This window comes from Lipotes vexillifer, unplaced genomic scaffold (assembly GCF_000442215.2).
Source record: "Lipotes vexillifer unplaced genomic scaffold, Lipotes_vexillifer_v1.1 scaffold685, whole genome shotgun sequence".
Lineage (NCBI taxonomy): Eukaryota > Metazoa > Chordata > Mammalia > Artiodactyla > Lipotidae > Lipotes > Lipotes vexillifer.
The window spans coordinates 998,679-1,015,230 of NW_006771436.1; the positions used below are offsets into that span (position 1 = coordinate 998,679).

The 16,552-nt window shown below is 34.3% G+C and overlaps 1 protein-coding gene across 2 annotated transcripts in view; it reads right to left on the reverse strand.

Moving 5' to 3' along the window:
• The window catches only part of SUCO (SUN domain containing ossification factor), a 73,870-nt gene that overhangs the window by 32,313 nt on the left and 25,005 nt on the right, over positions 1–16,552 (reverse strand). For both annotated transcript variants that reach the window (XM_007446756.1, XM_007446757.1), the window contains 7 exons: positions 15,920–16,057; positions 15,535–15,685; positions 11,713–11,836; positions 10,884–11,008; positions 9,746–9,813; positions 2,222–2,329; positions 487–592 (listed from right to left, as the gene is read on the reverse strand). In XM_007446756.1, the coding sequence (XP_007446818.1) occupies positions 487–592; positions 2,222–2,329; positions 9,746–9,813; positions 10,884–11,008; positions 11,713–11,836; positions 15,535–15,685; positions 15,920–16,057 (820 nt within the window). The remainder of the gene's footprint in view (positions 1–486; positions 593–2,221; positions 2,330–9,745; positions 9,814–10,883; positions 11,009–11,712; positions 11,837–15,534; positions 15,686–15,919; positions 16,058–16,552) is intronic.

Here is a 16,552-nt window from a genome sequence, read left to right on the forward strand (position 1 = left end):
AGCAGGAATTTAAATGGTTAAACCTTTATTTGAAATTGTTACTTAGACATATTTCACTTGAGTATACAAAAGGCAAAAAGCTATAATGATAAATAACTAGATGAAAATGGAAATGATCTTAGATTCTAATAATCGGAACTGCTTTAAAGACTGCAGTGACTAACTGATTTGGGTTTTAAAATATAAAGAAATATAATACTATAGATGACATTTTATATCAAGACTCCAAAAATATTATGAGTTATAATTTGGAATTTCATCAGAGCCACAGATATCAAAAAACTAGCCTAGGTTTCCAGTTATACAAAAGGGACTTTATTAGTATTTGTCCCATAAAATAATATATCCAAGTAAGAATTGTTTTATTAAAAGGAGTACTGCAGTAAATTTCCTCTTAATTTTTCTTATTTCTGAACAGGTGAGGTACAAAGTATGAATAACAGGTATGTTTCATTATAGAACATAGTTCTGCAAATATAAACATACCTTAACATATTTGGCATACATCTGTTCATCTAAAGGGAAACTCTGGACACTCCTCTCATCTCTACCATGGAAAGTACCCAGCTTAATCCATTTATTTGTGGGGTATCTAGAAAATACAACATATAAATATTCCTTTTTAGAAAATCATAAATCACATATTGAGAGGTTCCATCATATTTTCAAAAGAGATGAGATCCTATGCATTATTCTTCCCCTCTCCAGGTAAACACACTCACTTAACATAGTTTAAATATGAGTTAAGCATCGAATTGAATAAATACATTTTTCTCTTCCAGCTAAACTCTGACAGGTTCTTCCTTATGAGGAAAGATGGTCTTGAAAAATTACACCATTATCAAATAGAAGACAGAGGAAGACAAAAGTAGGACCAGGACTGCTTCTTGGGGTTTGGGAGGGCTTCCAAGTAAACTGGAGGTTTTAAAACAGAAAGTAGCCAAGAGATTGTTTTGGAAGAAAGAGGTACTATTCTTCATGTACTGATAAGTGTGTGATGATATGAAGTATAAGTACTGGTGGAAAGGGAAAAAGAAAAAATCCTTTACTATATTTGAATTTCCCAGCTCTTATATAGCTTTTCCCCCTTTAAAATAAGAAAATTACAGCTTAGAGAAAAGGAAATGATTTGAGCAAGATTAGTAAAAGAAAAATGAAGGAGAGATCTTGAGAATTCATTTCAAAAACTGTATATAGGCAATGCTAACTGTGGGGTGGGGGAAGAAACACCACAGAAAACCCTGTGGAATGGTAGGGCTTCCCTGGTGGCGCAGTGGTTGAGAGTCCACCTGCCAATGCAGGGGACACGGGTTTGTGCCCCGGTCCAGGAAGATCCCACATGCCGCGGAGTGGCTGGGCCCGTGAGCCATGGCTGCTGGGCCTGCGCGTCTGGAGCCTGTGCTCCGCAACGGGAGAGGCCACAAGAGTGAGAGGCCCATGTATCGCGAAAATAAAACCAAAACAAACAAAAAAAACAGCATCCTACATGGTAAATTACGGGCACTCAAAAAGGATTTAAGGAAGGAATAAACACCTCCACTGGGAGGAAAATATCAAGTATTCATTAAAAATGATGTGTTTAAAACACAAAAGGATATTCTCAAGATGTAAGCATTAAAAATTGACTTTTTTGGTAGAATAAATGTGTAGAAAAGACTGGAAGGAATGTATTAAAATGCTAATACAGTTATCTATGGTTGACAGGATTGGGGTTCTCTACCAAATTCCTTACAACGTATGTTTATTTCTCTTATAATCACACATATATACCAAAGTTTTAAAAATATACTTTAACAAAAATATACCTCATGATATAAAATGTTCATGTATGTTTTTAATAACTTTTTAAAGAAATATCGGAAAGCAATAGGTCATAATATATTAAAAGTAAGGACTTTAAAGTCATACAGATCTACATTTGAATCTTGGTTGTCCAAGTCACAAGTCATGTGATCTAGGCAAGCTACTTAATCTCTCCTTGTCTGTTTCCTCATCTCATAAGGGAATAATATCAGAGGGCTGTTATAAGCACTATATAAGTTAATGAAAGTAAAACTAACAAGTGCCTTTCCTACAGTAGTATTACTATTGTTCTTACAAATTGATACAAGTTGATTAAAATAAAAAATAAAATAATTAAAGTTTTAAAATGTGACTTGTTTTTAAATTTTTATTCTGAAAATCCAATATAAACTCTGTAGAAACCAGCTTTAGAATTTACCTGTCACTGATAGAAACCAGAAAGTCTTTAGGAGTAGAAGAAAATAATTCATAATTTGCAATATCAAACTGTTTTACTTGAATTGGTTCACAGAGTTCAATAACAAACCTTTAAAAAGAACACAAGACAATTATTTAGATAAACCAACCAAAATAACAGTTCATATTAAACATGACATTAACAGCTTACATAAACTAGACCTCCATGAAGTTACTCATTAAAAAAAAATGTAAGGAAGGAAGAGGATTAGCAACCTTGGTTATAAAAAAGGAACACCCTTAAGTATTTCCCAGCCATATCATTAATGGGAAAAAAAGATACTGATTTTGTCCTATAATATTTTTTTAGAAGATTCTTTTCTAATGACAAACCTCATTCTTGGAGAAGGAATGACTTAACTAAGAACAACTAGTACGAGTGTAACCTGACCAGACTAGAGGGCAGTTTGGCCATACTGTCTCAAAAGGTACCATAGCCTTTGACTCAGCGATATACTTTCAGAAATTTAATCTACGGATACACGTCTCCAAATGATCACCCTTGAATATACATCTTAATAAATGTAACAAAGCACAGTTTATAAGAGCAGGGGGGGAAAGTCAACCTAAATGTTTAGCACAGAGCATTGATTAACAAATTATGGCCCCACCCAGACAATGAAATACCAAACAGCTATTAAAAATGGTACTAAAGGGCTTCCCTGGTGGCGCAGTGGTTGAGAGTCCGCCTGCCGATGCAGGAGACACGGGTTCGTGTCCCGGTCCGGGAAGATCCCACATGCCGTGGAGCGGCTGGGCCCGTGAGCCATGGCCACTGAGCCTGCGCGTCCGGAGCCTGTGCTCCACAATGGGAGAGGCACAATAGTGAGAGGCCCGCGTACCACAAAAAAAAAAAAAAGTACCAAAAACCATACATTCCATTTACATAAAAATTTGGAAAATATAAACTAATGTATAGTGATATAAAACAGATCTTTAATTGCTATGGAGTTAAGGCTGGGAGGGAAAAATTATAAAGGGGCATGAGGACTTTTCGGGGAGATAGACATGCTTGTTATCTTCATTGTGGTGATGGTTTCATAGACGTATAAATGTCAAAACTTATCAAATCATACACTTTAACATTTCACAATTTATTTTACATGCAGTTTTTTATGCCAATTATTCCTCAATAAAGCTGTTTTTAAAAATACAACAAACTAGTAAATAAAACAAAAAAGAAGCAGACTCACAGATATAGAGAACAAACTGGTGGTTACCAGTGGGGAGAGGGAAAGGAGGAGGGGAAATAGGGGTAGGGAAGGGGAAAAAAAGGGTTATTATGGGATTATATGAAATCATGTGTATGAAATTTTTGAAAAAAATGATACTTGAGATATATATATTTATGGACATGGAAAAGATGCCACAAAATATTGCTGTTTAGGAAAAAATTAAAGTATGGTTCTATATGTGTAAAATAAAACTGCATAAAGCATGGCATTTAGGGAAAAGAAATACTCATGACATCTAGCATTCCAATACTTTAATAAACTAAGTATTATATCAAATGAGATTACATACACTGACAATTAAATGTTAAATAAATTAAAGGCATTGAAATTAACATATTGTGTTAATCCTGGAAAGCAACAGAACTGAGTTCCAGGAGATGGTAAAAACAGCCATGATTCAGAGAAAAGCTCATGAAGAAAAGGAAACTAACATTAGCTGAATGCTTACTCTGGGTCAGATACCATGGTAGATGATTCACATCTATCCTTTGATTTAAGTCGTACAACCAAACTGCATAGGACACTATCTCCATTTTATAGAACCATTCAACAATCACTAACTGGTTACTTCACATTTTTCCCTTCTGCCTTTTTAGTAACAGAACCTGTCCCCCCGGCCCAAAGATGTAGCCAAGCATACGGCCACCCATCAAAGACTGTTTTTCCCAGTCTTGGCAATGTTGCTTAGTTATGAGTCATGGGATGTGAGCGGCGTGTCCAGTGCAACTTCCAGGTCAAGCCTTTAAAAAGAAGCTGCTACCTCTCCATTTGCTTTTTCCTACCTTGCAGGCTAGAATGAGGATGTGGTAGGAAATCATCTCAGCAATGCAGGCAGAGACAACATCTCAGGGGTGGTAGAAAAACATGACAGAAGGTGTGTGGGTCCTTTCATTGTTCTCTGTTCCCTGCACCATCTACCAGCTTGAGGTTTTTATGTCAGAGAAAATTAAATACCTATCTTTTTTAAACCACAGTTATCTGGTCTCTGTTAAAACAGCAGAATCAAGAGCCCTAACTAATAGTCATTTAGCCAATACATAGTAAAGCTAAAAGTCAAAACAAACATCTATCTGGCTCCAAAGCCTAAACATTGTCCATACCACCACAACACCCTGGGGAGAGGAAATTAAAGAAAATCAGACTCAAGACTTTGCTTTTTATTTACAATGGAGAAAATAAATCTAAAAGAGCATTAAGAAGAAAAGGCAAATTCTCCTCTACCTCCTTTTTTTTGCATACAATGTTCTCAATTTCTAAGAAGATAGGAGCTATATTACTAACAGTTAAAATAAACTTTTGGACAAATGTATTTCCAGGTGTAAAGAGTCAATTCACTGGGCAGATTTAACAATTCTAAAACTTGTATTAAACTAACAGACTCATAAAACATTAGTACCTATGTAATTATTCCACATGAAAGTTGATTTTAAAATGCTTTCTTATCTTACTGCCTTACCTTTTCTATTTTCTTAGAGGCAGACAACACTGTAAATTAATAGAACTACATAAAAAGCTGACAAATCTAATTTCAACATACTTCCCTTAATTATTTATAGGTCAGGAATTTTAAAAGATCAGTAAAGTAGCAGATCTAAACATAAGAATAGTTTGATAAAATACCATGTGTCAAAATTTAGATGATATGAACATACTACCCAAGGCAATCTACAAATTCAATGCAATCCAATGGCATTTTTCACAAAACTAGAACACATATCTTTAAAACTTATATAGAAACACAAAATACCCCAAATAGCCAAAACAATCTTGAGAAAGAAGAGAGCTGGTAGAATCACATTCCCTGACTTCAGACTATACTGCAAAGCTACAAAGAAAAGATCTTTAAACAATAAGAGAATACCATAAACAGCTTTACTACAAAAACTTTCAAAATGGATTAAAGACAAATTCCTAGAAAAATGTAATTTACCAAAACTAACTCAAGAAGAAATAGAAAACCTATATAGTCTCATAACTATTTCTTTTAAAAATAATTTTTAAAACTTCCCATCTATTCACACAAGTATAAAACAGTACATGCACAAGCTTATTTATAATAACTGCCTGTTATGGCAAAAGATTATAAACAACCCAAATACCATCAACAGAAGACTAGTTAAATCTTGGTACAATCATATAATGGATTTTCATGAAGCTATCAAAAAAAAAAAAAATGAGAAAGTTTTATGAGTGAAACAGAAACATGACCAGATATTTTTAAGTTAAAACTTAATTCAAGGTGAGACAGTAAGTATAATATGCTACTGTGAAAAGTGAAAGATAAATAAAAATCTCTAATTTTTTGCATAAAGAAACTAAAAAGATACCTAAAAATGTAACACTGAATAGGAAGATAGATGACAGATTGGAAGTATATTTCTCACTGTAACTCCCCTACCTCTTTTAAATACCTTTTTGGGTTTGAGCCATGTGACTGTACTAAATATTTATTTTTGAAATCACATACTTAATTTAATTTAAAATTAACATCTTCCCAGAGGCATGGAAGGTTTTACAGTTGAGTTCCAAACTTAGAACACTGAATCTTGAGAAAAACGAACAAAGCTGGAGATATCATGCTCCCTGACTTCAGATTATGCTGCAAACTAACAGTAATCAAAGCAGCATGGTACTGACACAAAAACAGACAACAGATCAATGGAACAGGATGGAGAGCCCAGAAATAAACCCATGTACTTATGGTCAATTAATCCATGACAATGAAGACAAGAATATACAATGGAGAAAAGACAGTCTCTTCAATAAGTGGTGCTGGAAAAACTGGACAGCTAAATGTAAAAAAAATGAGATCAGAACATTTCCTCACACCATATACAAAAGTAAACTCAAAATGGATTAAAGACCTAAATGTAAGACCTGAAACCACAGACCTCCTAGAAAAGAACATAGGCAAAACACTCTGACATAAATCACAGCCCTATTTTTTTGGATCTGTCTCCTAAGGCAAAAGAAATAAAAGCAAAAGTAAACTTAAAAGCTTTAGCACAGCAAAGGAAACCATCAACAAAACAAAAAAAGACAACCTACGGAATGGGAGAAAAAATTTGCAAATGATGAGTGATAAGGGGTTAATATCCAGAATTTATAAACTCATACAACTCAATATCAAAGAAAACGAAGAACCCAGTTTAACACATTATTTTATTTATTTATTTTTATTGTTTGGCTGTGTTGGGTCTTTGTTGCTGCGAGCGGGCTTTCTCTAGTTGTGGTGAGTGGGGGCTACTCCTCGTTGTGGTGTGCAGGCTTCTCATTGCAGTGGCTTCTCTTGTTGCAGAGTATGTGCTCTAGAGCTCAGGCTCAGTAGTTGTGGCGCACGGGCTCAGCTGCTCCGCGGCAGGTGGGATCTTCCCGGACCAGGGCTCGAACCCGTGTCCCCTGCATTGGCAGGTGGACTCTTAACCACTGTGCCACCAGGGAAGCCCAACACATTACTGACCGGGGGATTTTTGCAGAAACTAACTCCTGTGGCCATAATACGTCTCTGGTCAAAAATGTGTTAAAAATGGGCAGAAGACTTGAATAGACATTTTTCCAAGAAGATATACAGATGGCCAACAGGCACATGAAAAATGATCAACACAGCTAATCATCAAAAAATGCAAATCAAAACCACGAAGATATATCACCTCACATATGTCAGAATGGCTACCACTGAAAAGTCTACAAATAACAAACGTTGGCAAGGATGTGGATAAAAGGGAACCCTAGTACACTGTTGGCAGGAAACCTAGTACACTGTAAATTGGTGCAGCCACTATGTAAAACAGTATGGAGGTTCTTCGAAACATTTAAAATAAAACTACCATAAGATCCAGCAATTCCACTGTTGGGTATAAAACTGAAGAAAATGAGAACATTAATTTGAAAAGATACAATACATGCACCCCAATGTTCATAGCAGCATTATTTATAGGAAAAACTGGTGCATGAAAATATGTTCAATCTCATTAGTGATTAGGGATTGACACCTTTCCAGGATCTCAGCCTAATTTGTGAAACAATGTTATTTCTAGTATCAGCAACCTCACATTAACAGGTGCTCCATAAACATAGAAAGAACGAAAGAAGGAACAAACGAATGAATGAACAAATGGACAAACTATCAAATGAACAAGAAGGCTCAAAATCCTAAAATGTCAATTACCCTGAAATTCATCTAGACATTTGATACAATCTCAATAAAAATTCCAGCATGATTCTTTTTTTAGAATTCAACAAGATGATTCTAAAATTTAAAAGAAAAAACAAAGGGACAAAAATAGTGAAGATACATCTGAAGATGAGGTATAAACTTATTCTACCAGATATTAGGATTTATAAAGCTATAATGAGACTGTGTGGTCTTAATATACCTTAGCTGGGTCAATCCAATCAAGTCAGGTGAAATCAGTAAAGGTGTTCTGAGGTTTTTAAATTATGCAATGAAAAGACGCATAAATGGATGAGCAAAAAGTAAAATATACAGTAAACACATATACACGAATACATGCTGTCTGCAAAAACGTTAAAATACAGGGCTTCCCTGGTGGCGCAGTGGTTGGGAGTCCACCTGCCGATGCAGGGAACACGGGTTCGTGCCCCGGTCCAGGAAGATCCCACATGCAGCGGAGCGGCTGGGCCCATGAGCCATGGCCGCTGGGCCTGCGCGTCCAGAGCCTGTGCTCCACAACGGGAGAGGCCACAACAGTGAGAGGCCCGCGTACCGCAAAAAAAACAAAAAACAAAAAACAGGTAGCTATGATCACTTATTCTGTAAACCAGAATAAAACAAAATGATTGCTTCATATAACTTCATCCCAGCATGTCTTTGCTTAAAATACAAAATTTTAGAGCATAAAAACTGAGTTGTTACTGACTACAGGGGCTTTTACAAACAAAAACAAAAGCCCAAAAATAACATTTTGATTATGATCTCAGATAACTATTTCCTCAAATTCAGTTTCCAGACCAAATGGCATATGGAAAAATTAAGTTTTTTAATATTATCCCTTAATACCCTTAAATAGCTTGGTGTTAATTTTCAAACTGAACTTAAATATGTATATTAACAAAAGGAGTGAAAACCAAAAGTAGAAAAGAATAAGCATTATCTTTAAGGAGTTTCTCTTTAAATTAAAAAAATGTATATATATCACATATATTAGTTACTCAATTTGATGGTGGTGATTTACCGCAATTCTTTTTTAAAACAGCTGCTTTTGATCAATGAAATCAAGTAATCTGATAAAACTGTTGGTATATCAATTTATTTCCCACATGAATCGGTTCCTTTGCCTATATTCTTAGTTAATGGCAGAATCATAGATCCAAGCAGGGAAGCCAAAATCAAGGGAGATTAACAGATGCCCCTCTCTTCACATCCAATTACTAACCAAGAGCTGTCAATTTTATCTGCTATACAAATTTTTCACATTCCCCTCTCTTCTTTATCCAAATTGCGAATGTCTTAATTAAAGCCCTCATTTCTCACCTGAGCTATGACAACAGGTTCCTAATTGGTTTCCCTGCTTCCAACTGCATTATGCTGTAGGCCGTCTTTTAAGGATAAGCCTTCCTAAAATGCCAGTGAGGTCATGTCATTTCCTTACTTAAAACAAACACTACGCTCCACGGTCTTTAAGATAAACTTCAGAAACTTTTAAGCTGGGTGTGTGTAGCATGGAATGGCCTGGTTATTGCTAAACTGACTCTGCTGTCTCATCTTCCATGATTACTCTAATTGTACCTCTATTCTTGTAATCACTAAAATAACTTCTTCAGGTTGCTTCTACTTATAGTTGCCCAGAAGATAAATATGCTCCTTTTAGTGCTATCCCCTTATTCTTATAGTTCCTGAATACCTTTGCCTCCCTCATCTGTGACTTCCTATGAATTCAAGGAATTCATCCTTCAAGATTCAGCTCATGAACTACCTCTTCTAGCAAGCTCATCCTCTTCTGCAGTTATATATCATCTCTTTTCCTATAATACCTTAGCAGCAGTACTTTTTATACCATTTGAAAACTGTTGAACTAGATCTGTCAATTTTTTTGTGTGACATCGTCCTTAAAAGGAAAGGCATTTTTGTCTTCAATTTTGTACCCCAGGACCCAAGGTAAGTACAGTACCAGCACCAACCAATCATAAATGCTTATTAAGTGACTATATGAACAAATCAACCTAACCCCAAAATAAAAGCTTAATATAATACATGTAGAGTACACTTTATTAAATTTTATATTACTTACCAAATTTTAGTGCTGCAGGGATTCAACATATAAAGATCCATATTTTCTATAAGAATAGCAGATGTGCTCTATTTTTAGAAAGGGGGAAGGGAATAAATTACTTAAAGAACAAGATTTATTTCAACTATCAAGCTTTCTAGGTTTTCTATATTTTTAGATCTTAAAATACACCTAAGACTCTGAAACATTCACTTTGGGAAGAAAGCATAAAAGTAGCTAAAATTTATAAGTTTTGTCTATACTGTGCTAAGTTAGCCTTATAACAAGACATTTAAAATTAAATGTCTGTTACTATAGGGGAAAAATTATTTTTCTATTAGCTATTTCCTTCTGTAAATTTCACACAGGTTTTAAAAGTTTAAAAACAGAGTGTATGTCCTTCAGTAGGTGAATGGATAAACTGTGGTACATCCAGACAACGGAATATTATTCAACACTAAAAAGAAATGAGGTATCAAGCCATGAAAAGACATGGATGAATCTTACATGCATACTAATAAGTGAAAGAAGCCAATCTGAAAAAGCTGCGTATGGTATGATTCTAGCTATATGACATTCTGGAAAAGATAACACTAGGGAGATAGTAAAAAGATCAGTGGTTCCCAAAAGTTGGGGGAAGAAAGCAGTGAATAGGTAGAGCACAGAGGATTTTTAGAGCAGTAAAAATACTCTGTATGATACTATAATGGTAGATACATGTCATTATACATTTGTCCAAAACCACAGAATGTTGAAGAGTGAACGCTAATGTAAATTATGGACTTCAGGTGATAACAATGTGTCAATATAAGTTCATTAACTGTAACAAATGTACCATTCTGGTGGGAGATGTTGATGATGGAGGAGGCTAACAGGAGTGGGGACAGGGGGTATATGAGAAATCTCTGTACTTTCCTCTCAATTTTGCTGTGAACCTCTAACTGCTCTAAAAAAATTGTCTTTAAAAAGAAAAAACAAAAATAGGGTGCAATGTATCAACCAATACACTAAGAATCCATGCAAGAAAATGTCTTTAAAAGCATAATCCTGCATTTATTAGTGGATTAGGAAGACAGCTCATGTTAAAATACAGTTCCCATTTACATTTAATAAAGTCAATAGTTTTCTATATGTACAGAAGAATTTTACACTTCAGTACCTTGGCTTCTGGGTTAGCTGCCAAAATTTTGGCACCACATTCTACTGAAGCATAATTATTTCGATTTTTCTGGACCTTTTTTGTGGCATGTAGACCTCCGTTAGAAGATGGATGCATTGACTGACCTGCAGACAAACCTTATTATGAACATATATATATACGATGATTATGATTGAAAATACCCAGAGCAAACAATCTCAAGAGCAACAGGCTGCCATCTAGAGAACAGGTTTTAATGCTTAAGAGAATATTTTAAAAACCCACATGAAAATCTAAATGCTTCAGCTCAATAACTTTAAAATATCCCTAATAAACAAATTAACTACAAAAATCCACATTACTCAATTTATGCCTAGTACAATTCACAAAATGAAGCTTATCCATGAAAATCAAAACTTTTTGCATATACATTTTATTCTATTAAGGATGAATGCTATCCTATCTCTAATCCCAATCATAATTTTTAACTCTGAGATTTAATTTACAACAAAAAGAAAGTATAATAATTTAGTTCAATTCTGTTTACAGTTTAAAGCTTTATGACTCAGAACTTTCCATGCCTCAACTTTCCTCTTATAAACCGAGATGAAAAATCACTGCTCTGCCTACTTTATTTTAGCCTCATTTAATAATTTACAATAACGGATTTTAATCAGGATTAAGACATATGTACAGGTAAATTACATGTGGGTAATCAAAGGCATCTTGGTAAGTTTCACCTGTAAAAAGTTTTCAAAAATGTTACTTTGTTTTACCAATTAAAAAGAGAACTACATATTTAAACCAGTCCCTTTAAAAAAAAGAAAAAAGAATCACAGTGCTTCCTTACTTTTTTCTTTTTCTACTTCCATAACTTTCTTCTTCCACTCATCAAATGTTGGTATATCTTCTGGATCTTTGGGATTTGTTACAGATGCAGGGTCAATTTCTCCTGGTTTTGTATAATCAGAACTCTGACAGAAATGTCAAAAATAAACAGATTTCAGATTTCAAAGAATATAGAGAAAACATTAATAAATTATAATAGTAAATACAAATGTTTCTGTCAAATAAAAGTCCAATTTTATAATGAAGGATAGTATTTTGAAAACAAAAACAAAAAATGTAAAAAGAAAAGTTTTGGTTTAACTTAAAAGTTGAGTTTCTCTTCGAAGAATTAAAATCTTCTACCTAAGCATCACAGGATGAATCCCTTCCCATGTTAGCAATATTAGCATAGGTTGTAAAAAAAAAACCTATATAATATCGTAAGCCAAAAATTACCCATACAAAAACTGTACAAATAAATACTGTAATTTTAATGCATCCAACTTAAAATCTACAATAATATATACATTAAAGGAAGCTAACTAATTTTAGATGTCGTATATTGTTTCTACAAAATCCTTAACAAGAAGTACCATTTACATAACTAATAAAGACCTAGTGTATAGCAGAGGGAACTCTAAATACTCTGTAATGACCTATATGGGAAAAGAATCTAAAAAAGAGTTGATATATGTATAATTGATTCGCTTTGCTATACAGCAGAAAGTAATACAACATTGTAAGTCAATTATACTCCAATAAAAGTTAAAATAAAAAGAAGTACCATTTATACAAAAATTTTACAGTGGATATGAAAACCTAAATGTGAAAAGCAAAGCTTAAAGAAAGTACAGAAAAAACACCTTCATGATTCAGGCTATAAAAGGATTCAACAAGATGAAGAAAGAAATCATTTTTAAAAAGGCTGATAGATTTGGATAGATTATAATTTAAAAATTAAATAGATCAAAAGACCATAAACCACATGGTTCAAATAGCCAGAGACAGAAATAAATACCTGCAACACATTCAGCCAACAAACAATTATTACCAACTATAAAGACTGCCTACAAATCAATGATGGGGGAGAGGTAAAGGAGGAACAATAAACTAAGCAAAGAGAAAATACAAAATGTTCACTCTCAGTATAATCAGGGAATGCAAAGGAAAGCTAAAGATACTAAATAAATTATACTAATCTGAGGTTAAAGTGTGACAGCCTATTGAGCCATGGTACATCTATTAGACTGCTAAAGTGAGTTTAACATTTAGGAATATTAAATAAAGATATGCATACCCTATGACCCAATAATTCCACTCCTGTGTATAAATATCAGTGAAAACACACATATGTGCCTAAGAAAATATGCATAAGGATACTTACTGCAGCACTATGGATAACATCAAAAAAATTAGAAACAATCTAAATATCCATTAATTGAAGAATAAATTGTGGTAGAATTGAACAATGAATAGACAAAACTCAAAAACGTTGAGTAAAATGATACTTAAGACAAGAACAATACCATTTTACATTGTTTCAAAATATGCCAAATAATAGTATGTATTGCTTGTAGCAATGCATATTTGGTAAAAGTTTAAAAACATGCTTTACCAATGTAAAAAACACCAAATTCAAGATAGTGGTTATATCTGAAGTGGAGAGAAGAAATGTAACTGGGAAGGGCATAAAATTCAATCTGTAATTTTTTTCTTAATTGGAAGAATGTATGCAATGATGTTCATACCATTTTTAAATTATTTCTATATTCCTAAAACAACACATAATGTACTTACTGACAGTACCTTGAGAAGTGTACAAAACATCTATTTAGACAGCGTACTTTGGTAAATAGCACATATCTCATACAGTATATATTTGCTATATTAGGGCACATTTTCGAGTAGTAATACTAATTAGTGTATTAGTGTAATACATCAATACAAATACCTATTATCTCCCTTTAGGAAGACTTATTAGCAAATTGGTTCCTATACAACCTCCATGTCGGAGTGTTTTGCAGAACACACTAACTTATCAAATAAAGTATGTGGCTATTAAAAAAAATACATAGCAGAAAATAAAATTAAAGAAGTAGCATTATACTAATTTAAAAATTAAATAACAAAAATCTAGTTTGAATGAGAAAATAAACAAATATTTATAAAAATTAATATAGTTGAGATACTTAAGAGTAAAGCCCAAATACTAAAAGAAATACATGGGCTTCCCTGGTGGCGCAGTGGTTGAGAGTCCGCCTGCCGATGCAGGGGACACGGGTTCGTGCCCCGGTCCGGGAAGATCCCACATGCCGCGGAGCGGCTGGGCCCGTGAGCCATGGCCACTGGGCCTGCGCGTCCGGAGCCTGTGCTCCGCAACGGGAGAGGCCACAACAGTGAGAGGCCCGCGTACAGCAAAAAAATAAAATAAAATAAAAAAGAAATACATAAGAACGTACACACACTCTGTGAGACTCGGGCAGGGCAATCACTATCGCCTCTTAGCAACAAATAAGAGAACTAAACAATACAATAAAATTACTTTGTAAAGCATTATAACAGGCAAAAGAGTGGAATTTGTAACTGTATTAATTACCTCCTAAATAACTTAATATTCCAGAAAAACTGTCAGATAATGAGCATATTATAAAGTGTCCAGTAGTTTTGTATACTATCCAGTTCAGAATAATTCTGCCCTGTTAAGTTTGTGTGAGTAGGAGAGAGTTTACCCCTGTTATCTCAAGGATCTGCAAGACACTGCTGCAAATGGTTAAGGAGAACAAGCAATCTTGGACAGAACTGGCTGCCATGCTTGAATTTTATATTTGATGCTTAAATAGCTCAAAGAAGACATTTTTGTAATGTTTGTCTAATTTTATTTATGCCTGTGGTATTTGACAACTGAACTGTAACATATGCTTGATTTGGTTTCACTGGGAAAATTAGTTCCTTCAAGATGTTGGACTATGAAATGGGGACCTCCTATATTTATAAAAAACATCAAATAAACAGCTGGCCCAATGATAGTAAAGTCTCCAGAATGAAGTTTAGTTGGTTATGAGTGCAGATTCACAGAAAATATGTGAAAGAAAAGGTGGAGAACAGAAGATCCAAATTATAAAGAAATAAATGTGGATGTGGTACTCAGTATTTTAAAATACTCTGATTCCACGTGTTTTGAAGTGCATAGACTGGGCTTCATCTCTTTTATTTAGCTATTTCTTAGCTGAAGGGAGCAGACTTCTCTGTCAACATTTCTTCAGGAAATTCTGTACTGGCCTCTACGTGAAGTCAAAGTAGAACTCGAAAGAAGAAAAGAAAGTAGAACTGCTACACAGGAATGAGCCCTGTCTTTATTTTAAGAATCATATTCTTTAATATAAGCTGGTCTAGTTATATTCTGCACACAAATAACAAAGGGTAAAATGTCCCTTTAAAATAATTCTGGTTGAAGAGACTAAATTTAATCTTGTATTATTGAGTTAAATTTTTATTCTGAAGATACTTAACAATCATAGCTTCTTCTATATAGCTCTCTTAACTGCTTAAATAAGGACTTTATTCATCTGGTTATCAAATAATCAATGGTGGCAAAAAAACATTTATAATTAAATATAACCCAAGAGTGTTCATACTTGGGACAACACTATGTATAAACAGTATACTGGCAATAGTTCTGTGAAGTAACCACTTACTATCTGGGAGCACAGTTCACCTCAGTTCCACATTCATCACTACTGATCCCCTGACTTGACGGCAAATACGGATAGCAAATTACAAGATGAGCTAATAACAAAAATGCACTGTATAATAAAGTAGGATATAGTGCAAGTTATTTACCTACCTCACTTTTTAAATTATCTGAAGCATTCAATGCAGATTTTGGGTCACCACCACCCTGATCACTTGATGAAACTTTTGATTCAAATTCCGATTTTGTTATCTTTCCTTTAGCATGCGAAGATGACACATTTTCTATATGCTGGCTGACAAGGCTATTTGAAAGCAAAAGGCATATTAATTAAAGAAATTTTAGCTGAATAACGAGTATATGCAATCTAAACTATTATAAGTGTACATGCGTACAAAGTAAACCAAGAAAGGAGTACAAAGGGATCAGTTTTCTCTCAGTCATAAAGTGGAATTAAGCATGCACCAAAGTCTACTCAAACGTGACACTGCTGTTTATTACAGAACCATACAAAGGGCAAACAACTGCTCACACCCACCTTTCAGGTGGACTGACAAAGGAAGGCTGGTCAACTGGAGCATTTGCATCAAGGGCCTCACCAACATCACAATCAGTTTCAGATTGCTCAGTTTCCCTTGGCTTGGCTATAGGAACAGTACCAGATTTTTCTATTTCACTAAAATAGAAACAAAAAAGACAATCTGACAATTTAATGGATATAATGAACCATAAGTTAAAAGTGATATTACTGATTTCCAAAACAAATCTAAGCCAGAAAAGAATGCTTTAGAGCTCTGCAGATGATTTTCAAGAATTCAGATATTTTAAATCGTGTAAAGATTTAAATTACGTAAACTGTTGACTCGATCTGTTAGTGCCCTTGCTTGGCCTTTAAATACTGGGCTGGCCAAAAAGTGCCTTCGGTTTTTAAGTAAAAATAAAAGACACATTTTTCATTTTCACGAAGAACATTATTGAACAACATATTCACCCTTTTGTTCCACTACCTTCTGCCATTTTTCAGGCAACTTCATAATTCCATCTTCCCAAAACTTTTTAGCTTTTTAAGCAAAGAACTGTTCCAGGTACCTTTTACAGTCTTCCAAGGAACTGAAATTTTTTCCATTAAGAGAATTTTGTAAAGACCAAAGTAAATGGAAATCCAAAGGTG